Source organism: Podarcis filfolensis, assembly GCF_964270895.1.
Source record: "Podarcis filfolensis genome assembly, chromosome: 8".
Classification (NCBI taxonomy): domain Eukaryota; kingdom Metazoa; phylum Chordata; class Lepidosauria; order Squamata; family Lacertidae; genus Podarcis; species Podarcis filfolensis.
In genome coordinates, this window is record NC_139611.1 from 78,770,522 (window position 1) to 78,788,682 (window position 18,161).

The 18,161-nt window shown below is 48.4% G+C and overlaps 1 protein-coding gene across 1 annotated transcript in view; it reads right to left on the reverse strand.

Annotated features, from left to right (window-relative positions):
- The window catches only part of CADM4 (cell adhesion molecule 4), a 131,482-nt gene extending 115,491 nt beyond the window's left edge, over nucleotides 1–15,991 (reverse strand). Inside the window, exon 1 of the mRNA XM_083627646.1 lies at nucleotides 15,813–15,991. Coding sequence (XP_083483772.1) covers nucleotides 15,813–15,900 — 88 coding nt within the window. The 5' untranslated portion in view covers nucleotides 15,901–15,991. The remainder of the gene's footprint in view (nucleotides 1–15,812) is intronic.
- Nucleotides 15,992–18,161: the final 2,170 nt, after the last annotated feature.

Here is an 18,161-nt window from a genome sequence, read left to right on the forward strand (position 1 = left end):
TTCTCTCTCCCCCACGTGCGCTGTTGGCTGTCCCGGGAGTCTGATGGCCTCCTTGGCACCCATCTCTTCATTAATGCCGTCCTATTATATCCGGACAATGATGGATTGGCAGACCCAGCAAGGCTGGCAGAGGTGAAAAAGAACTGGGCAGCTATGAACAATGTGTGTCACAGGAGAAAACCTACTTATCCCCAAACGACCTCCTTCTTCCAGTAACTCTACTCCTCTGCCTTTAGGATGATCGACAGCCCTCCAGCTGCCACACCCTACAATCTGGTGTGACTATATCTTCTGTTGCACATGCACACACACCCCAGATCACATCCATGAACTTTGAATTAATCCCTACAGAATAGTCAGCCTCCCTGGTCCATTATCTGCAATCTTCCTCTAGAGGCTAATAGGCCTTTTTCTAACCCACCTCCACACAGAAACAGTGAAAGCTGTCCTTTAACCACCAAGCAAAAGAGTATTTATTAGTGTGGCCTTCTCCCAGTCTTGGGTCCCCAGATGTTGCTAGACTACAACCCCCATCATACAACACAGCCCACCTGGTAGGATAACCAATTTGTGCCATACGATCAGCATGCATGCCTACGGTGGGATGGATTGTGAGCGTGGTCTCAGAAAGAGACACAGCTTATTTACATGGATGAATCATTGCAATTCTACCTTCTGAGACAGGAAAGAGGTCTTGAGGGCTGTTAAATGCTGGGATACAGAAACGTGGAGAATCCTGGCCATGTTTCCCAGGTATCAAAGGCAACAGAACAGCGGATTTTCAGTCTCACGAGCCAGCAGTGCGCGGAGAAAACCTAGGGCTCCTTCTGAAGCTAGGCAGAGCTCAGGTGAGGAAACTTGTGGCCATCCATTCTTTGCTAGCTGGGGCTGATGGGAATCAAAATCTGACAGTATCTAGCAGGTCGTAGGTTTGCCATCCCTGAAGGTTTCTTAGGGACGAGTTATGAAATGGAAGCTTTTCAGAAAGGACGTGCACCCAGCATCCTAAGACATGCTCTCATTTAGCAAGAGGTGATGGTATGGCCCATTGTGAAGAGCATCCTGCCACACATCCCATAATCCTCTGCCACACACAGGAGTTTCCTCAGAGGATGGAGCGATGTAAAAAAGGCTACCGAAAGGAACACAACTTGGAAAATGAAAGAGGAAGGGACATCTCTCAGGGGTTGTGCATAGGCTTTGCATTGTTCAGTCCCCAGCATCTCCAAAGTAGGGCATCTCTGAAGCCCTGCAGAGTCACAGCCTGTCAGTGTAGACAGGAATGAGTTAGATGGACCAGGGGTCTGGCTCAGTTTAAAGAGGTTTCCCTATGTTCTTAGATTTTTGTCCTGTTTCTGTCTCTCATGCTGTCTGATTTGATGCTTTCCCCACCCCAGCATGATCAGTTTCAAAGTGAGATTCAGGTAAGGCCACAGGTTCCAGGCAAAGAGAGCAGAAGTCACTCTATTCTGGTCCCTTTACAGCTGCCAAGTCTTACAATATGTTCACAGTTCAGCAAGGATTGCAGACGGGAGCCAGGATGGAGGCTGAACAAGTGTGAACACAGCTTGAGAGAGGCTCCATCTTCAGCAATTCACACCTCATTCATCAGCCAGTAAAACAGCTATTTCCAGCCCAGGGTCATAGAGCTGAAGCTAAAAGGGGGAGGGGGGGTTCAACCTGCCCTATCCTGAGAACTCAAGGTGGGTAACAGGACTTTAAAACTGCCCACCTCACCACCTCTCCAGAGCTTCTAAAGTGCGAAGAGACCAAAGTTAGAAGTTAGAGGAAGTGTACATCTTTGAAAAAAGAAGACTTATTCTTTACGATCATGGGTAAAGAGCGTTGTGATGATGACCACCGAATGCAGAAGTGGGGACACAGAGAGCTAATGTTTGGGAACAAAACTAAAAACAGACACGCTTCTTCTGATTTCATTATTACATTTCCATCCCACCATCTCCTCCCAGAAGCTCTAGGTAGAGTACACAGTCCTCTCCTGTCCCACGTTATCTTCACAACAATCCTGTGAGGTAGGTTAGGTTGAGAGACTGTGACTGCCCCGAGGCCAACTAGTAAGCTTCATGGCTGAGTGGGGATTTGAACACCTGGTCCCCCACGTCCTTAGTCACAGGCACACCATACAGTTAAAGCACAGGGCTTCCTCTCAAAAAATCCTGGAAACTGTAGTTTGCTCCCTACAGAGTTACAATTCCCAATGCCCTTAACAAACTACAGTTCCCAGGATTATCTGAGGGAAGGTATGTGCGTCAAATGTGCTCTAAATGTATGGTGTTGGTGTAACCTTGGCTTAACACCTGATTATATAAACTTCAGGCCCTCAGGTGGGAAGCTCAGTGTTCAACCCAAAAAAGGAGCTGTGAAATCTGTCCTTACCTTACCCAAGTCAAGTAACCTGCCTCAAGGTTTCAAGCAAAACACACTCTTTCTAAATCATTTTCTATAAGGAAAGGAAATGTGAAAATTACAGGCGGACTCTCACCCTATCTTGTAACCAATAATTCATGTATCTATCCTCTTTTTTTCTCTCTCTCTCTTCAAGTTCACATCAAAATGGGCAAGCAGTGACATCTAATGCAGACTGCAGATTAAAGGGAACCTGGTAAACTGACAGTCTTCATGATCATAAAAGTTGAGAAACATGTGAATGGAGTCCTATGAAGGTTTGGTGTAAAAAGGGTCAGACAACAATTCATTATTAGCAACAATTATAGCTTTCCATCCCTCATTGCTACTTTAGTATCCCTACCTTGTTGGCCATCTTGCGTATAGTATAATATTATTATTATTATTATTATTATTATTATTATTATTATTATTATTATTATTATTATTATATTGGGAGCAGGAGAGAATCCATCAATAATGCATAAGCCATCCTTGACAGCTTCCATGTAGATTTAATAATAAATAAATAATTGAGAGCGAAAGGAGGTGGGTAGGTGGGATTAACAACTGATTGGCACAGCAGAGAGGGAGCAAGGAGAGGAATTAAGATAACAGGGTGGATGAACAGGTAAAAGGTAAAAAGGTTAAGGACCCCTGGATGGTTAAGTCCAGTCAAAGGCAACCATGGGGTTGAGGCGCTCATCTCACTTTCAGGCCGAGGAAGCTAGCGTTTGTCCACAGACAGCTTTTCAAGTCATGTGGCCAGCATGACTAAACCGCTTCTGGCGCAATGAAACACCATGACAGATGCCAGAGCGCATGGAAACGCCATTTACCTTCCTATTCATCTACTTGCACTGGTGTGCTTTCGAACTGCTAGGTTGGCAAGAGCTGGGACAGAACAACGGGAGCTCACCCCGTCGAGTTGATTCAAACCTTCGACCTTCCGATCGGCAAGCCCAAGAGGCTCAGTGGTTTAGACCACAGCACCACCCGTGTCCCATGGACAGGTAGGTTAATAATCTCCTATGGCAGGGTTAGCTAACCTATGGCTCTTCTCCAGAAGTTGCAGGGATGATGGGATCTGCAGTAACATCTGGAGGGCTGCAATACTGAAGGGATAGCTGAAGTCAGTACAGCATGAGACTCTTAACCTCAGGGTCGTAGGTTTGAGCCCCACACTGGGCAAAAGATTCCTGCATCGCAGGGGTTTGGACTAGATGACCCTTGTGGCCCCTTCCAACTCTACCATTCTATGATTCTGTGACTATGATTCTGTGCTTCTAAGACTGCCACTCCTGCTCTGAATCCGGAAAACGGGCAATCTGAAGGAGCAACCGCATTTCCTCTTGCTAACCTCACTCTTCATTCTCTCTTTGTTACCCAAGGTCCCCCTCCTCCTCCTCTTCCTCCACCACACACACACACAGAAAATCCTTTTAAAAACCGGAATGTCAGAAGAAGAAAACGATTTATGCAAAAATTAAGTACATGTGCACAAGCTTAATTAACTTGTGTAATTAATTCTGACTGGGTATCCTTGACACAGACTCTGGATTTGGGGGAAGCAGAGGGGGAGGGGGAGGCACAGCATGAAAGAAGCAGCGCAGCTAACAAAAAAAGAAAAGAAAAAAGAACTTTTCCAGGAACGAAGCATAAAAATGTTTCCTGTGCTGCCGCCGCTGCCGCTTGCCTGCTTCCATACCCGCCCAAGTGGCTCTGATCAGGGAGCTCCAGGTTCTTCCCCAAGCAGATGACCTTATGCTTGTGCCTGCTCACAAATCCAGATTCCCGCCCCAGTGGTTCCAATCCCTTCTGGAGGGGGTATTATTTTCTGAATGGAAGGCGAGGAGTGAGCTGCATGCTGAGAGCCCAGGCAGCATCAGCAGCGCCTCCCCCTCTGCTTCAGCTGGGTCCTGGTGCCCGGCCGCTGCTAGAGAGACTGTCAGTCCAGAGATCTGCAAAGATTGACTGAAGAGCAGATGAAACAAAATTAAAAATTTCCTTCCAGTAGCACCTTAGAAACCGGCTAAGTTTGTTATTGGTATGAGCTTTCGTGTGCATGCACACTTCTTCAGATACACTGAAACAGAAGTCACCAGACCCTTATATATAGTGAGTAGTAAGAGGGTCGGGAGGGGTATTACTCAGAAGGGTGGTGGGAATGGGTGATTGGCTGGTAGGTGTGGTTAACGACTGCAATTGGTCTTACAGGAAAAAGCAAGGGGTGAGATGGCTAAAAATAGCTTCATCGTGTATAATGAGATAAGAATCCAATGTCTCTATTCAGACCAGGTCTCTCCATGGTTTTAAGTTTGGTAATAAGTTGCAATTCAGCAACTTCTCTTTCCAGTCTCTTTCTGAAATTCTTTTGTAATAAGACAGCTACTTTGAGCTCTTGTATAGAATGTCCTGGTTTCTCTGTCCTGTGATTCCTGATATCAGATTTATGTCCATTTTTCCTTTGGCGTAGGGTTTGGCCTGTTTGCCCAATATAGAGAGCTGAAGGGCACTGTTGGCATTTGATGGCATACACAGTGTTAGAAGATGAGCAATTAAACAGTCCTGAGATGGTATGTTTGATGTTGGGGCCAGTAATGGTGTTGTCGGGGTGTATGTGGCAGCAAAGTTGGCATCTGGGTTTATTGCAGGCTCTGGCACCAGTGTCCATGTTAAGTCTGGTTGTTGTATTATTGTGGGTTAGGAGTTGTTTAATATTGGGTAGCTGTTTGTAGGCAATGAAAGGTCTTCCTCCCAGAGCTTGAGAAAGAGAACTGTCATTGTCTAGGAGAGGTTGTAGATCTCTGACGATGTGTTGAACTGTTCTAACTTGGGAGCTGTATGTGATTACTAGTGGTGTTCTGTTATTTTCTTTTTGGGGTCTGTCTTCTCTCTGGGTATCAGTCTGGCTCTGTTGATCTGTTGTTTAACTTCATCAGGTGGCTATTTTAGTTCTAAAAAGGTTTGCTGTAGATCTCTTAGGTGAGAGTCTCTGTCTGTAGAGTTGGAACAGATGCGGCTGTAACGTAGCAGATGTCAGAGTTTCCCAGCCACCCCGGGGAAGGAAGCAGAGAGGCAGGCAATGGCTAGAACAGAGAAACGACTCAGGCTCGGGGCAGGAGAGGTGCAGGGGCTTAAGCAGAGCCTGGGCTCAGATCCAGAATCTGTTCTCAATGCCAGGATGCTAAACGCACGATGCATGGTCAAATGGGATTGTGCTTATTACATTTCTATCCCGCTTTTTCTCCAAGGAGCCCAAAGCTGTATTGTTTTTACTGTCCCATGTTATCCCCCAAACAATCCTGTGAGGTAGATTTATCAGACAGAGAGAGAGACCCAAAATCATCTGACTAGCGTCAAGGCTGAGCAGTGATTTGAATCTGAACCTTCCTGGTCCTGGTCAAAACTCTGACTCACTAGTGCTACAATAAGGGATATTGTTTATTTATTTTATTTTTATTTGTTTGTTTGTTTTATTTCTATACCGCCCTATACCCGAAGGTCTCGGGGCGGGTCACATAAAGGATTACGTACATAAAATCAAACAACAACCCAATAAAAAAAAACACCCTAAAAAGAGACAGCATTTTAAAAAGGTATAGGATGTGGATCAGGTCAGGCAAAGGCCTGGTTAAAAAGCAACGTTTTTGCCTGGCACCTAAAGGTGTATAGTGAAGGCACCAGGTGAACTTCCCTGGGGAGCGCGTTCCACAGACGGGAAGCCACTGCAGAGAAGGCCCCGTTCTCGTGTTGCCACCCTCCTGACCTCTCGAGGAGGAGGCACACAAAGAAGGGCCTCAGAAGATGTTGGCCTTGTGAGTTGGAGAACCTTGGTTCAAATCCTTATTCGGCCACTCAAATGATTCTTTATTTATTCTGCTCATCTCCTGCTCTCTCTCCTTGCCTTCCCTCTAGAATGGCCGCTCCCATCTTGCATTGTACTCTGAGAACCCCGTGGCCCTACAATTTGAGGCAAGGTTCACTAGTTGACTCGAAAATCTGAGACGGATCTTTGCCACATGCTTTTGTGGACCATTTTATACAGCAGGGGTGAAACCTTCACCCAACAATCAAAGCAGGAGGGATAACAACATTGACTACTTACACTTTAAGGCTAAAAAATTTTTTTAAAAAAAGATATGGAACAAGGGCTGGACGTCCAGCAACAATGACTCTGCCCACTGACTCCCAGGCACACAGCCCCCAATGGCAGGCTGCCATTGCCCTCACTCTTTTGGCTTGTGCACAGGAGGCAACAGCTGAAGCACGGCCAGGATTTAATCTGACCAGGACCCCGGGAAGGACTTTGCGTCTGAAAGAATCCCAGGACTCTTTACTCCATGGAGCAGAAGGCTATCAATGGTGACATTCTTCTACCTCTATTGTCAGAAGCAACATATGCCTCTGGATGCCAGTAGCTGTGAACAACAAGTGCAGAGATCACTGTTGTGCTTAGGTTCTGCTTATGGGCTTCTCCCAGACATTTGGTTGGCCACTGTGAGAGCAGAGTTCTGGGCTAGAGGGGCCTTTGGCTCTTCTTATGGTCTTATCAGAGAAGGAAGCATGGAATCCACAGAAGGAGGTACTGGGCTGCTCTGTCCCATGGGCATCTTGCTGTCAACACCTAGGGTTGCCATATTTCAAACATAGTTGTTGAGGTGTGTTTTTTTTAATTTTGGCCAAAGTTCTGGGGTGGGTTTTATTTTTAAGCTTTTGGCCAAAATTGTTGAGTTTTGTTTTGGTTTTGGTTTTTGCAAAATTGCAAAGAATATGGACATTCTGAGCTATTTCTGAGGAAAAACAACATGGGCTGCTGCTGGACATCCATATTTTCCCAGGCATTTAGCCGAATTCTGTCCCGGCACTGCTTGTGGCCCCAGTATTCTGTGTGCATCCACGAAATTCTGGACTTATGGCAACCCTACCAACACCACAATGATTACCACACCCACCTTCAAACTCCGAAGTGGTCTACATCAGAGGTCTACTCAGGAGCAGGAAGAAACCAGCAGGAAACCAGGAAGGCAGGGAAGTGGTTGTAAAGGTATGAATCTCAGTCACTCTTGGACCTGCACCGGGATAGTAGTTCCATATAGGTCTCTTGTCATGCGCTCCAGGTTCAAAACCAGTTCTTACAAAACTGACTGAGTTTTTAATTCCCTTCCAGCTTGAGTATCCCTGAGTCCTGCTTCCACACCAGCAACACCCTTGATCCTGCAGGCTCTCCAGCTCTGCTCCTAGGATTAACTGACCTCAGACAGGGACCTGTGAAGGAGTTCTCTGCCCCAAGCCTCTCAGTGTTCACACTCGGGAAGAAAGATGTTAAATAGGCCTATACTCCACGTGACTGTGGCAGATCTGTTTGTATATGTGAAATGCAGATCTGCCTCAGTCTGTCTGAGGTGGGGCTGGAAGAAAAGCCCCCCAGGGGATGGTGGGGGATGGGGAGAGGCTTTCCTCCCATCTATGCTCATTTCCAGGATCAGAACCCGGCTGAAGGAAAGGAGGCAGGAATTGTGGGCGGAGGCTTCCGAATGCTCCTTTGCTTTTCAAGACACACACCCTTATACACAATTACAGAGATCCACATTTAAAAGGTAGGTGTCTACTGCCATCATGTGTAGTCTGAGCCTCCGCTTGGGAGAAAGTGGCTGGACAGCCTGGGTTGTGTGCCTGTGGGTGATTGCTAGGGTGAGGAAGCGGTTAAAGTGTCGGACTAGGACCAGGGGGAAAACCAGTGTTCACAGGGTGACCTTGGGCCAGTCACTGCCTCTCAGCCTAATCTACCTCACAGGGTTGTTGTGGCAGAGAACCATGCACACCATCTTGAGCAACTAGGAGACAAAGGTGGCACAGAGGCGCAATAAACCCGTAGGAGCAGGGGTTACGCTGGAGCCCAGATGAGAAGTCTCTGGGGGGTGAATCTGGCTGGCGGATCTCAAGTTTCCACTCTCTCCTTTTAGACCAAGTTCAAGACCTCTTCCTCTGCCACAAGATGGAATTAGCTGCCTCAGGCAAACACGGCACCGCACAGCGCAAACCAAGCACACCAGAACAAGCCCCCGGAAACAAAAAAAAGGAAGAAACAAGTAGACATCCATAGAGAAAACTGCCATATGAGGACAAATCCCTCAGCGATCAACGGGTTTTGAATTGGCCACCTGCAACTGGCAGTGTGATTTTTCAATGTCTCCAACATTTGCTTCAAAAGCACACACACACAGTGCCCTCTCGCCAGCTCCCATGCTTTGGGGGGATTTGCAGGGAGTGGGTTCTGGGTCAAAGGCTGTGCCACAATACTTCTTTTTTGTAAATTATACAGTGGGGCGAAGCATCAGAAACGTATGTTAAGATAACCTAAGGGTATGACTTCTTAAACCTGACATAAGTATTGGTGCTTTGACAAGCCAAGGGCAGGGGCATCTTGATTTCAAAAAGGGCTACTGCAGATAAAGGGAAGGGCAAAAGAGGAGTGACTGGTTTGAACCCTGGATGCCCCAGGACGTGATGCAGCCACAGCTGGACCTCAGAGCTGGTCTAGGTTCCTGCAGCCCAGAGAAGCCCCAATCCGGCCACCCAGGTGATGGAGGCAGCTTCAAACAGATGCCAGCACTTGGGCCTGAATGGGCATGCCAGGACTTAATACTACTGACAGCCTCAGCATCCTTTCTTATTTCTGAAGGCATTTTATAGTCAGGGGGTGGGCCAGCTGGGCATAGACACGGTCACAGATGCTCACTTTATTATTTTTGCTTTTAGTGTCAGTGCAGAAGAAGCAAAACTGAATTTTGTTCCTGAAGTCATGATGGTGCTACGGTCTGAGCAGGTTTAAAATGCAGAACTGCACATGCTCAGAGTGTTGTTGCTTTTAATCAAGGTTGGCAACCCTTTTTCGTTTGTCTTCTCTCTCACAAACAACACACACAAACACACACACATTAGGATTGTTGTCTAGCATGCAAATGGTGGGGGTGTAAAGAGAAACCCATTAATTGTATGCTTCACCGCTGAAGCACATGGCTGTCTATAGCAGAGGAGGCCCAAGGGATCCCTGGTTTTAGCCAAAGGGCACTTTGCTCCCTTGAGAATCTCCTGCAGCCATTTCCAGGATAACTAGTTCTCCTCTACGCAAGGCAGACCCACATCATACATGACCCAATCACACGAGTTGCCTCCAAAGAGTCCTGGGAATTATAGTTCTCTTGGGCAAGGGTGCTGGGAACTGCAGTTCTGCGAGGGGGAACTACAGTGTCTAAGATTTTTCAGTGTGGGGAAGGGAGCCATGTGTTGGATGTGCTTTCAATGTATGGTGTGTGGACCTGCCCTGACGCAAGAGTTCTCAGAAGTGCAAGGATCTGCACCTTAGGGAGTTGCTAGGGAAGCAGAATTCTTACCAGTACCCCTGCCATTTCATGTCATCCCACAGGGTGGTTGAGACCTATGCCCACCACCACCATTTTGTCACTAGGATGGAGGCTACCAGAAGGCGAAATGTGCATGTAGGCCTGCACCACTTTTGAGAGCAGAACCGAGCCTTCTGCTGTGTCACAGAATCTGGGTTCCCTCTGTGCCACAATACCTCCACTGCTGAATGCAGTATGCCTCTCTTGAATGCCCATTGCTGGAGCTTTGTTGCGCTCATATCTTTCTTTTGGGCTTCCCAGAGGCATCCTGTCAGCCACTCTGGGACTGACTAGTGTTGGGCTAGCTGGGCCATTGGCCTGAACCAGCAGGTTCTTCGGAGATTATATTGATATGGTTAACAAGAGGTACACTGATGGGCAAACAGTCTGGCTTGGGTTTGGTCTTTGGGCATAGCCCAGCGGTAGCCAACATGGTGCCATTGAGATGTTTCGGACTACAACTTAGCATCTCTGCCCGTCAGCCAGGCTGAGTGGGGCTGATTGGAGTTGGAGTTCCAAACATCTGGAGGGCGCCATGTCAGCTACCCCTTGCCTGGCCACAAGACCACTTATATCCCCAGTAAATCACAGGATGGCCACCACTAGCCAGTTGTATGTATCCACCACCAATTTACAGGATTCAGCTTCCCTGCTGAGCTACAGACACCAACTGCAACCACCTTCCCACCCCCTTTTTCTAGCTATCCCTCTGTTCCCATTTTAACTGTTCAAATATATCCTTTGGCCCTCCAGATACTGCTGAACTACATCTCCCACCATCCCAGGCTTGCAGAGGCTGATGGGAGTTGTAGTCCAGCAACATCTGGAGGACCAAATGTTCCCCAAACCTGAGACAGGTGTGGGCCAGAGGTGGTATTTCACATTTAGCCTGCAATAATAAATGTAAGCAAAGAGGGGGGGGGATGCAGTCTGTGCATGCACAGAGGCATCTATGTTTTGCTTCGCATGCGACAGAAAGTGAGCCCTGTCACTGAGAACTAGCTCCAGGTTTGAGCCATCACAAAACCTGGCACAGACCAAGGGGCGCTTCTCTCCTGCTATTCAACCCTTGCTAAACACCCAAAACAGCAATGGAGAGCAAGCAGGAGGGAGGAGGGAGAAACTGGAACACTATAAAAAAAAAACAGGAAAACAGAAGCCACCCAGAGTCCCAGTCGCACCACAGCAGCTATTTTGTGCATTAAGAAATGATGTTTCTTTAAAGTCCTCCCGACAATTAATTCTGGCATCAAAGCAGAGCAAGTGTTTTGTAAGCACATTTGCATAAAAGGGCCCAGTTGCCAGAGTGCCCGCGCATAGCTTCCCCTGGATGCAATTTTAGGACTGTGCATTCATGATTTGGGGGGGGGGTGTCTCAGAAACTGAATGGGTGCTTTAGTGTGCACCTTAGTCACCAACTGTGGGAAATGGGGGGAGAGAAATCTGACTCCCCCCCCCCACCAGGAACAACAAGGCTGCTAATCATACAGAGCTGTCAGACGCCCACCCCATTTTGAGAAGTGTCCCTTAGTTCACTTTGCAACACTGCAGAGCACAACAGAGGTTCCCGTTCCTCCTCCACAGAAGGAGAATGGGTGGCCCTTTGTTTCAAAACCCCACACCACTACAGTATTCCACATTTTGAACGGGCAACGTTGGTTTTGAGCTACTGCCTAGCACTCCAGAACCTCATAAAACCTCTACGATTTTCAGGATGTTGCTTTGTTCCTCCCCCACCCTCGTTAAATATCAGAGCTTCATAGAAAATAATTGCCGTCCTTTACTTCAAACTCCATTATTCCAGAGAGCCCTTTATTTCAGAAATGTTCATCTGACAAGCCAGGCTGCCAGAGTGCTTTTATTTAAGAGACAGTCCCTTCTTCCTAGGAAAGGGGGGGCGGGGAATCCAACTTCGCAAAAAGAAGGGTAGAAACCCAGAGCTGGTTGCCAGGCCAGGCATCTACAGGGAAAAGACGGCATTTGAGCATATGCAGAGTTCCTTTGCCTGACACTAGAGTTCCAGGGAGGAGCATCCAGGTCAAAGGCTGTGACGTCTAAGCAGGTGCGCAACGCAATACATCTTTTTTAAAAAGCAAAAGCATATCCTGTTTCGGACAGGAGAAGTTCTACACAGCCACTGCTGGTGCGGGTACCCAATTTGGGGGTGTTTTCATCTGGCAACCTTATACACCCCTTGTAAGAAACAGCCGCTTGCATGATGACAGAAGTAGGGAAATGAGGAGGGGGGCAACAGGGAGTAGAAACACACATACACCCCACCCCTCCCTCAGTGACCTAGAAAGTAGATTTACTCCAGCTATTGATTAAAGTGGAATGCAATTACCCACTGCATGGACCTGCTGGCTCCGATAAGGGAAGGAAGCGAGTTCATTGCAAAGTCACAAAAATTAAAGTCAAGGCTGGCTCCCATCCCCACTTCCCCATTTTTAAAAGCAACCCCGGATCCTCAGCCCTCCTGGCTCTCTGCTCCCTATCACTTTCTTCGATTCCTTCCCCTGCTGGATGAAAACTACCCACCCCCACTCCCGCCAGCCTCCTAGTCTTCCAACTCTAAAAGCATCTCGCCTCTCAGCTGAGCAAACCCTTTCATTTAGCAGCCAGAGCTTTTGCCTTTCAAACGTCCTTCTACACCTCAAAAGTTGTGGGTTGTGGGGTTGTTGTTTTTCTCCTGTTGCTAGAATGGCTTCCTTCCCTGCCGACCCTGCTTTTTGGACGCAGTTAGGGAGAGGGCAAGAGGAAGTAACCCCAACTTTATTTTGAGCTGCACACACACACACACACACACTTTTCAGCCCCCAGTGAAACCTGGCCAAGCCTAGAAGAGCTGGCAAAGTGAACAAGCTTCCGGGCTCTCTAAAAGGCAGGAGGGAACAAAACCAAAACTGAAAACCTGTCTAGTGCTGAACTGGAAACCCCCAGTGTCACTGGTTGCAAAAACAATAACAAGAGTTCCAGAAAAGAAAAGGGGGGGACCCTGCATTTGCCATTTTGAATTCAACCCAGAATTCTGGGTTTCAAAAGAAGGGCTTGCTCCATACAACCCTGAACCATATGTATACAGTGATAGTCCCAGATGTTTAACTCTGAGAAAAAACCAATTGTATACATGTCCTGCATTTACTTCCAAGGAAAGGCATTATCATCCAGGAATGCTTGTCCCCACTAAGAAAAGAATCTGTTCGATGAAGAGTTTTGTGCAATTCAAAAGCTTGCACACACCAACCTAGCTGATCAAGTAAAGTTGGGTCTCTTTGCTATCTTTGTATTTTGTAGTCCGTTAGGACAAACACAGGAGCCAGCATCAGCTGGAGGAAAAGGAGAGGATGTCATTACGATGTGGCGGTTAGACTAGGACCAGGCCAGACCCAGGTTCAAATTCCCACTTAGACACAAAGCTCCCTAACTGATGCTGGCATCACAGCTGCAATCTCTCAACCAAACCTACCTCACAGGGCTGTGGTGAAGATAAAATGGAGTCAGGGGAAATCAAGCATGCGGCCTTGAGCCCCTTAGAGGAAAAGTGGGATTATAAATGCAGGAAGTTTATATCTTTTTTAAAAAATTAAGTGCTTTGTGATGTGATTGAGCCAGGATGACTGGGCGCCCATTTATTCCAAGTCCTTCATCATTACAACCTGACTCCCTGGCTTCACATGGTGATGAAATAAACCAATTTAGTTTGATAGGAGGGGGGTCTTTTGGGGGGGAGCAGAGGAAGAAGCATTTCCCAATAGGGAAAGTGTACAGAGGACCAGCTCAGAGAAGCAAAGATGAAAGGCATGGAAATGGCACTCATGCAGGCCCACACAAAGAAAGCCCCATGTGCACAACGCCACGCTTAATTCATCATCCCAAACCTTCACTCGCCTGCCTTATAATTGCATCCTTGAGCAGTGAAGGACGGAGAGGTGGACAGCTTGCATGGAAGGATCACACAACGCCACTAGGGAGATGCACACCTGACAGGCCTGCAGGCTGGGAGCCATGCTGGAACTTTTGCCTGAGCATCCACAGACTGACCTCTCCAAAGAGAGGCTGATTGATGGAGGTGCCAGCCGCTGGCAAGTAAAGTTCAGCACTCTGCCCTCCTCAGTGAGCCGCAAAAGGAGGCTTGGAATTTTGACCTTCTCGAGGAATTCTGCCCATGTCAAGGTGGGAGGCAGAGGCAGAAGCTCATTTCCTCCCACACACACACAAAACTGGATCCAGAAGCCAGTTGAGCTTCGGGAGTCCATGGAATGCCAGCCTGCTCAGATTCTGTCTTTTTCGTTTCAGCCTAGCTGGTCTATCAAAGGGACCAAACGGTACTTAGTTTGTTTCTTCTTTGTTTCCTCTTGGTAAGGCTAAATCCTATTCCGAACGGCTTTGTTCTCTTTCCAGTCACTTCCTGCCACTCACCCACCCACTGCCACCCCAACACTAACTGCATCAGATGGGAACTTAAGGATACCCAGGATTTGGAAAACTGGGGAGTGGGGGGTTTGGAGACCGCCATTTTTACTTGTGCACGTTCCTGCAATTCCCCCCCCCCATCAAAACAAAATTTGAAAGATTTGCATAGAGAGGAGGCCAACTGTCAGCCCATCTTGATTCTCAGCAGAGAGAGAGAGAGAGAGAATGAATCAATGAAAGAAAAGCAGGGAGGGATGTGGATTCGCTCCGAGGTCGACGGGAATACAGCCAGGCAGTTTTATATTCTATTCTACAAACTCAAGGCACAGGCTGGGATGGAAGGATGAGAGGGAGAGAGTAAGAGGAGGAAGGTGGGAAGCGGGCGGGAGCGGAGAAGAGATGATGTAGCTATCTGGATACCCTTTTTTTAGAACTGCGATCTCCGGTGGGGAGGGGATTAAAAAGTTAGACCAACCGAAAATGTAAATACACGCACGCAAAAGCCGAAAACGAAGCCACAAGAATGGCAATGTAAGGAACTGGAACCTTTCTTGACACTGGGCTTGGAAATGTACTATTTTGCACGGTTGGTGGGGTGGGGGGGGATAGAGAAAGGTCAAGGAACTGCAAGGATCCCACCCCACCCAAAGACACAAGCAAGCAGGTCTCGCCCCCCACCTCCCTGCAATCCAATTTTGAAGTTGACGGGGCACCGGTGCCTAACCTTCCAGGGCACAGCCTTCGCCCTAGGCGACACCCAGCTAAAAAAAAAAAGGAGAAGAAGAAAGGCACTACGAGGGAGAGAGCATGCAGAAAAGGGGGTGCCCCGATGTGCCCACAGGTCGAAGGATAAAGTGGGGGGGCACACACAAAAAGCGCCCTCTAACAAAGCCCGGCAACCACCACCACTGCAGTGACAAGAAAAAAGGGGGCGGGTGGGAACCATGCCATTGTTTCCCCCTATCCACACACCCCTTTGCTGCAGCAGCCGCGGCGAATATTAGGGTCACACAATGCGGGTTGCGAAGGCGGATGGGGGTGGGGAGTTGAAACCCTACAGTGCGCAGAGGTTGCCCGCCCTCCTTCCCTCCGCCAGGGCCGCGGTCCCTCCGGGAAGCGCCCCCCCCGCCATGGGGAAAGAAGACCAGGCAGCTGTCCGCCTTGCCTGCCAGCTTCACCCCTCGGAGTCGCGGCACGGGGCAGCCTGGCAAGGCTGCAGGGAGGGGTAAGAGAGACCGGCGCCGGGAGGGCAGCCCCCCAAGCGGGCCGGGGATGACCCAGTGGGTCCGTGCGCAAGCAGCGGGGGTCTCTCCTGCTCTCCCCGCCCCCGCCCTGCTGCCCCGCGCTCTCCGCGGTTCCTCCTTTGCGCGCAGCCGGCGCTTTCCTTCCTCGCTCGCTGCAGGAGCGCTTCCAACGCGTAGAGGACAAGCGGGCAATGCCAGCGCAGAATCGCCCACAGCAGCCCGGGAGGGGGTGGGATAAAGAAGCAGCCGGGGGGGGTGGAGGGAGGGAGAGAGAGAGAAAGATAGAGAGAAGGGGGGGTAGATTGACCCCCCCCGCCGATCTCCGCGTCTCCTCCGCGCTTACCTCTGCCAGCAACGCACAGCAGTAAAATCCCAGCCGCGGCCACCAAAGGCGAGTGCCTGCCGCCGCCGCCGCTCCCTGCCGATCGCATCCTGCCGCTTCCCCTCCGGTCTCTTTCTCTCTCTCTCTTTCTCCCTCTCGCCGGCTCTGCACCTGCACTCGAGCTCCCCCAGCGTTAATCTATGCTAATGAGATGCGGCGAGGGGGGCCGGCCCGCGGCGCGAGGGGGCGGGGCCTGCCCAGAGAAGGGGGAGGCAACTGTTTACAACTCCCATGCGGGAGAGGGAGGGAGGGAGAGCAGGGAGGAGGGGCTTTCCGGGGAAGGGGCGGTGCCGCCTCTTGGCACCGCCCACTCCAGGAAAAACAACAAGCGCGGCTCCTGCTCTCCCCCTGAAGTTCATCAGCACCCAGCAGAGAGGAAGGTTGGGGGCGTCCAGGGCAGCAAACGCTCCTTTGCAAATAAAAAATGAAAAAAATGACATGCAAAAAAAAAATATTTATTCTTTGTTACGCACAGTGTTCTGTAGCCCCGCGCCACCCCAAAGCTGCCGGCGAATTGGAAAAAAAAATATCCACAAACCAAAATAGTAATCCTCTTACGGTGAACGTAACAAAATTATTAAAGCAGTAATCATGTTATTACTGTAAGTTATTTCAAGTCGCAAGATTGGTAAAGAATTGAGCCCCCTAAAATATGCAAGCATTAATGCTGCGAGGAATTGTGAAATATGCACTGAAAAGCATATGTATTATACATATGCGCATTATGCAAAGGAAACAGCTCCTGCAAACAGCCTTTTCATTATTACAGAATGTGTAATTCTTGGTGAGGCGTCTTTAAAAGAAAATCATTTTTTCTGCCAAAATGCAAAGCTAATGGCTTTTTTTGCCCGTGCATTCACATCACCGCTCCATACCAACCATTCAAAATGTATTGTGCTGTATTTCAATGGAAGGAAACTCGGTATCTACTAATCACATCCACGGCACATTTGGTGGGCCGCTCTTAACAATCCGCAGCTCCATTAAGCAATCTACAGACAGAACTGAGAGCAAAGTTATACCCTTCCATTTGACCGATGAGAAAGCGAAAAGCAGTTCTCGCATTTGATCCAGGATCCTTCAAAATGAGAAGAAGCTGTAGCAGGTACGTCTGCCTTGGAGCGTGAAAGGAGTTCTGCCCCCTCAAAGTCAGCTTCCTGCACCCTAAAGTGTGGCTAGGATGCACACAATTCAACTCATCTCACTTCCTCCAAGTAATAAGGGGAACTTAGCTTACAACTCACAGCGGCAGCTAAAAAAGCCAATGCAATTCTGGGCTGCATCAATAGGAGTATAGCATCTAGATCAAGGGAAGTAATAGTGCCACTGTATTCTGCTCTGGTCAGACCTCACCTGGAGTACTGTGTCCAGTTCTGGGCGCCACAGTTCAAGAAGGACACTGACAAACTGGAACGTGTCCAGAGGAGGGCAACCAAAATGGTCAAAGGCCTGGAAACGATGCCTTATGAGGAACGGCTAAGGGAGCTGGGCATGTTTAGCCTGGAGAAGAGGAGGTTAAGGGGTGATATGATAGCCATGTTCAAATATATAAAAGGATGTCACATAGAGGAGGGAGAAAGGTTGTTTTCTGCTGCTCCAGAGAAGCGGACACGGAGCAATGGATCCAAACTACAAGAAAGAAGATTCCACCTAAACATTAGGAAGAACTTCCTGACAGTAAGAGCTGTTCGACAGTGGACTTTGCTGCCAAGGAGTGTGGTGGAGTCTCCTTCTTTGGAGCTCTTTAAGCAGAGGCTTGACAACCATATGTCAGGAGTGCTCTGATGGTGTTTCCTGCTTGGCAGGGGGTTGGACTCGATGGCCCTTGTGGTCTCTTCCAACTCTATGATTCTATGAGTTCCCAGCACCCCAAAGAAACTGCAATTCCCATGATTCTTGGGGTTTGTGTGCATGCTTCGTATGTGCTTTAAATGTATACATGCGTGTCTCTGCACACAGGACAGATTTTCAGATCCCATCTTTCCTTTTCTCTTTTTTAAAATATCAGAGATCTCTTTACCAGCGCCAGCTCAAATTTCGCTGACTGAGGCAACAACAGAAAGTTTAATTGTGCCCCGCACAGCGGTTAAAATATAATATTGTTGCATCCTTGGTTAGGGCATTTTATTCTTTTAAAATGTTGCAAGCCGCTTTGAATGATATTGCTCTTGTTTGGTGTTTACTGCAGATGAGTGGGAATATAAACTATATAAAATAAATATTTATTGGCGTTTATGACCCTCTCTTCACCATGCAGTCCCAGGGTGGGTCACAAACAGCTCCATTCAATTAAATAATGCAATACATTAA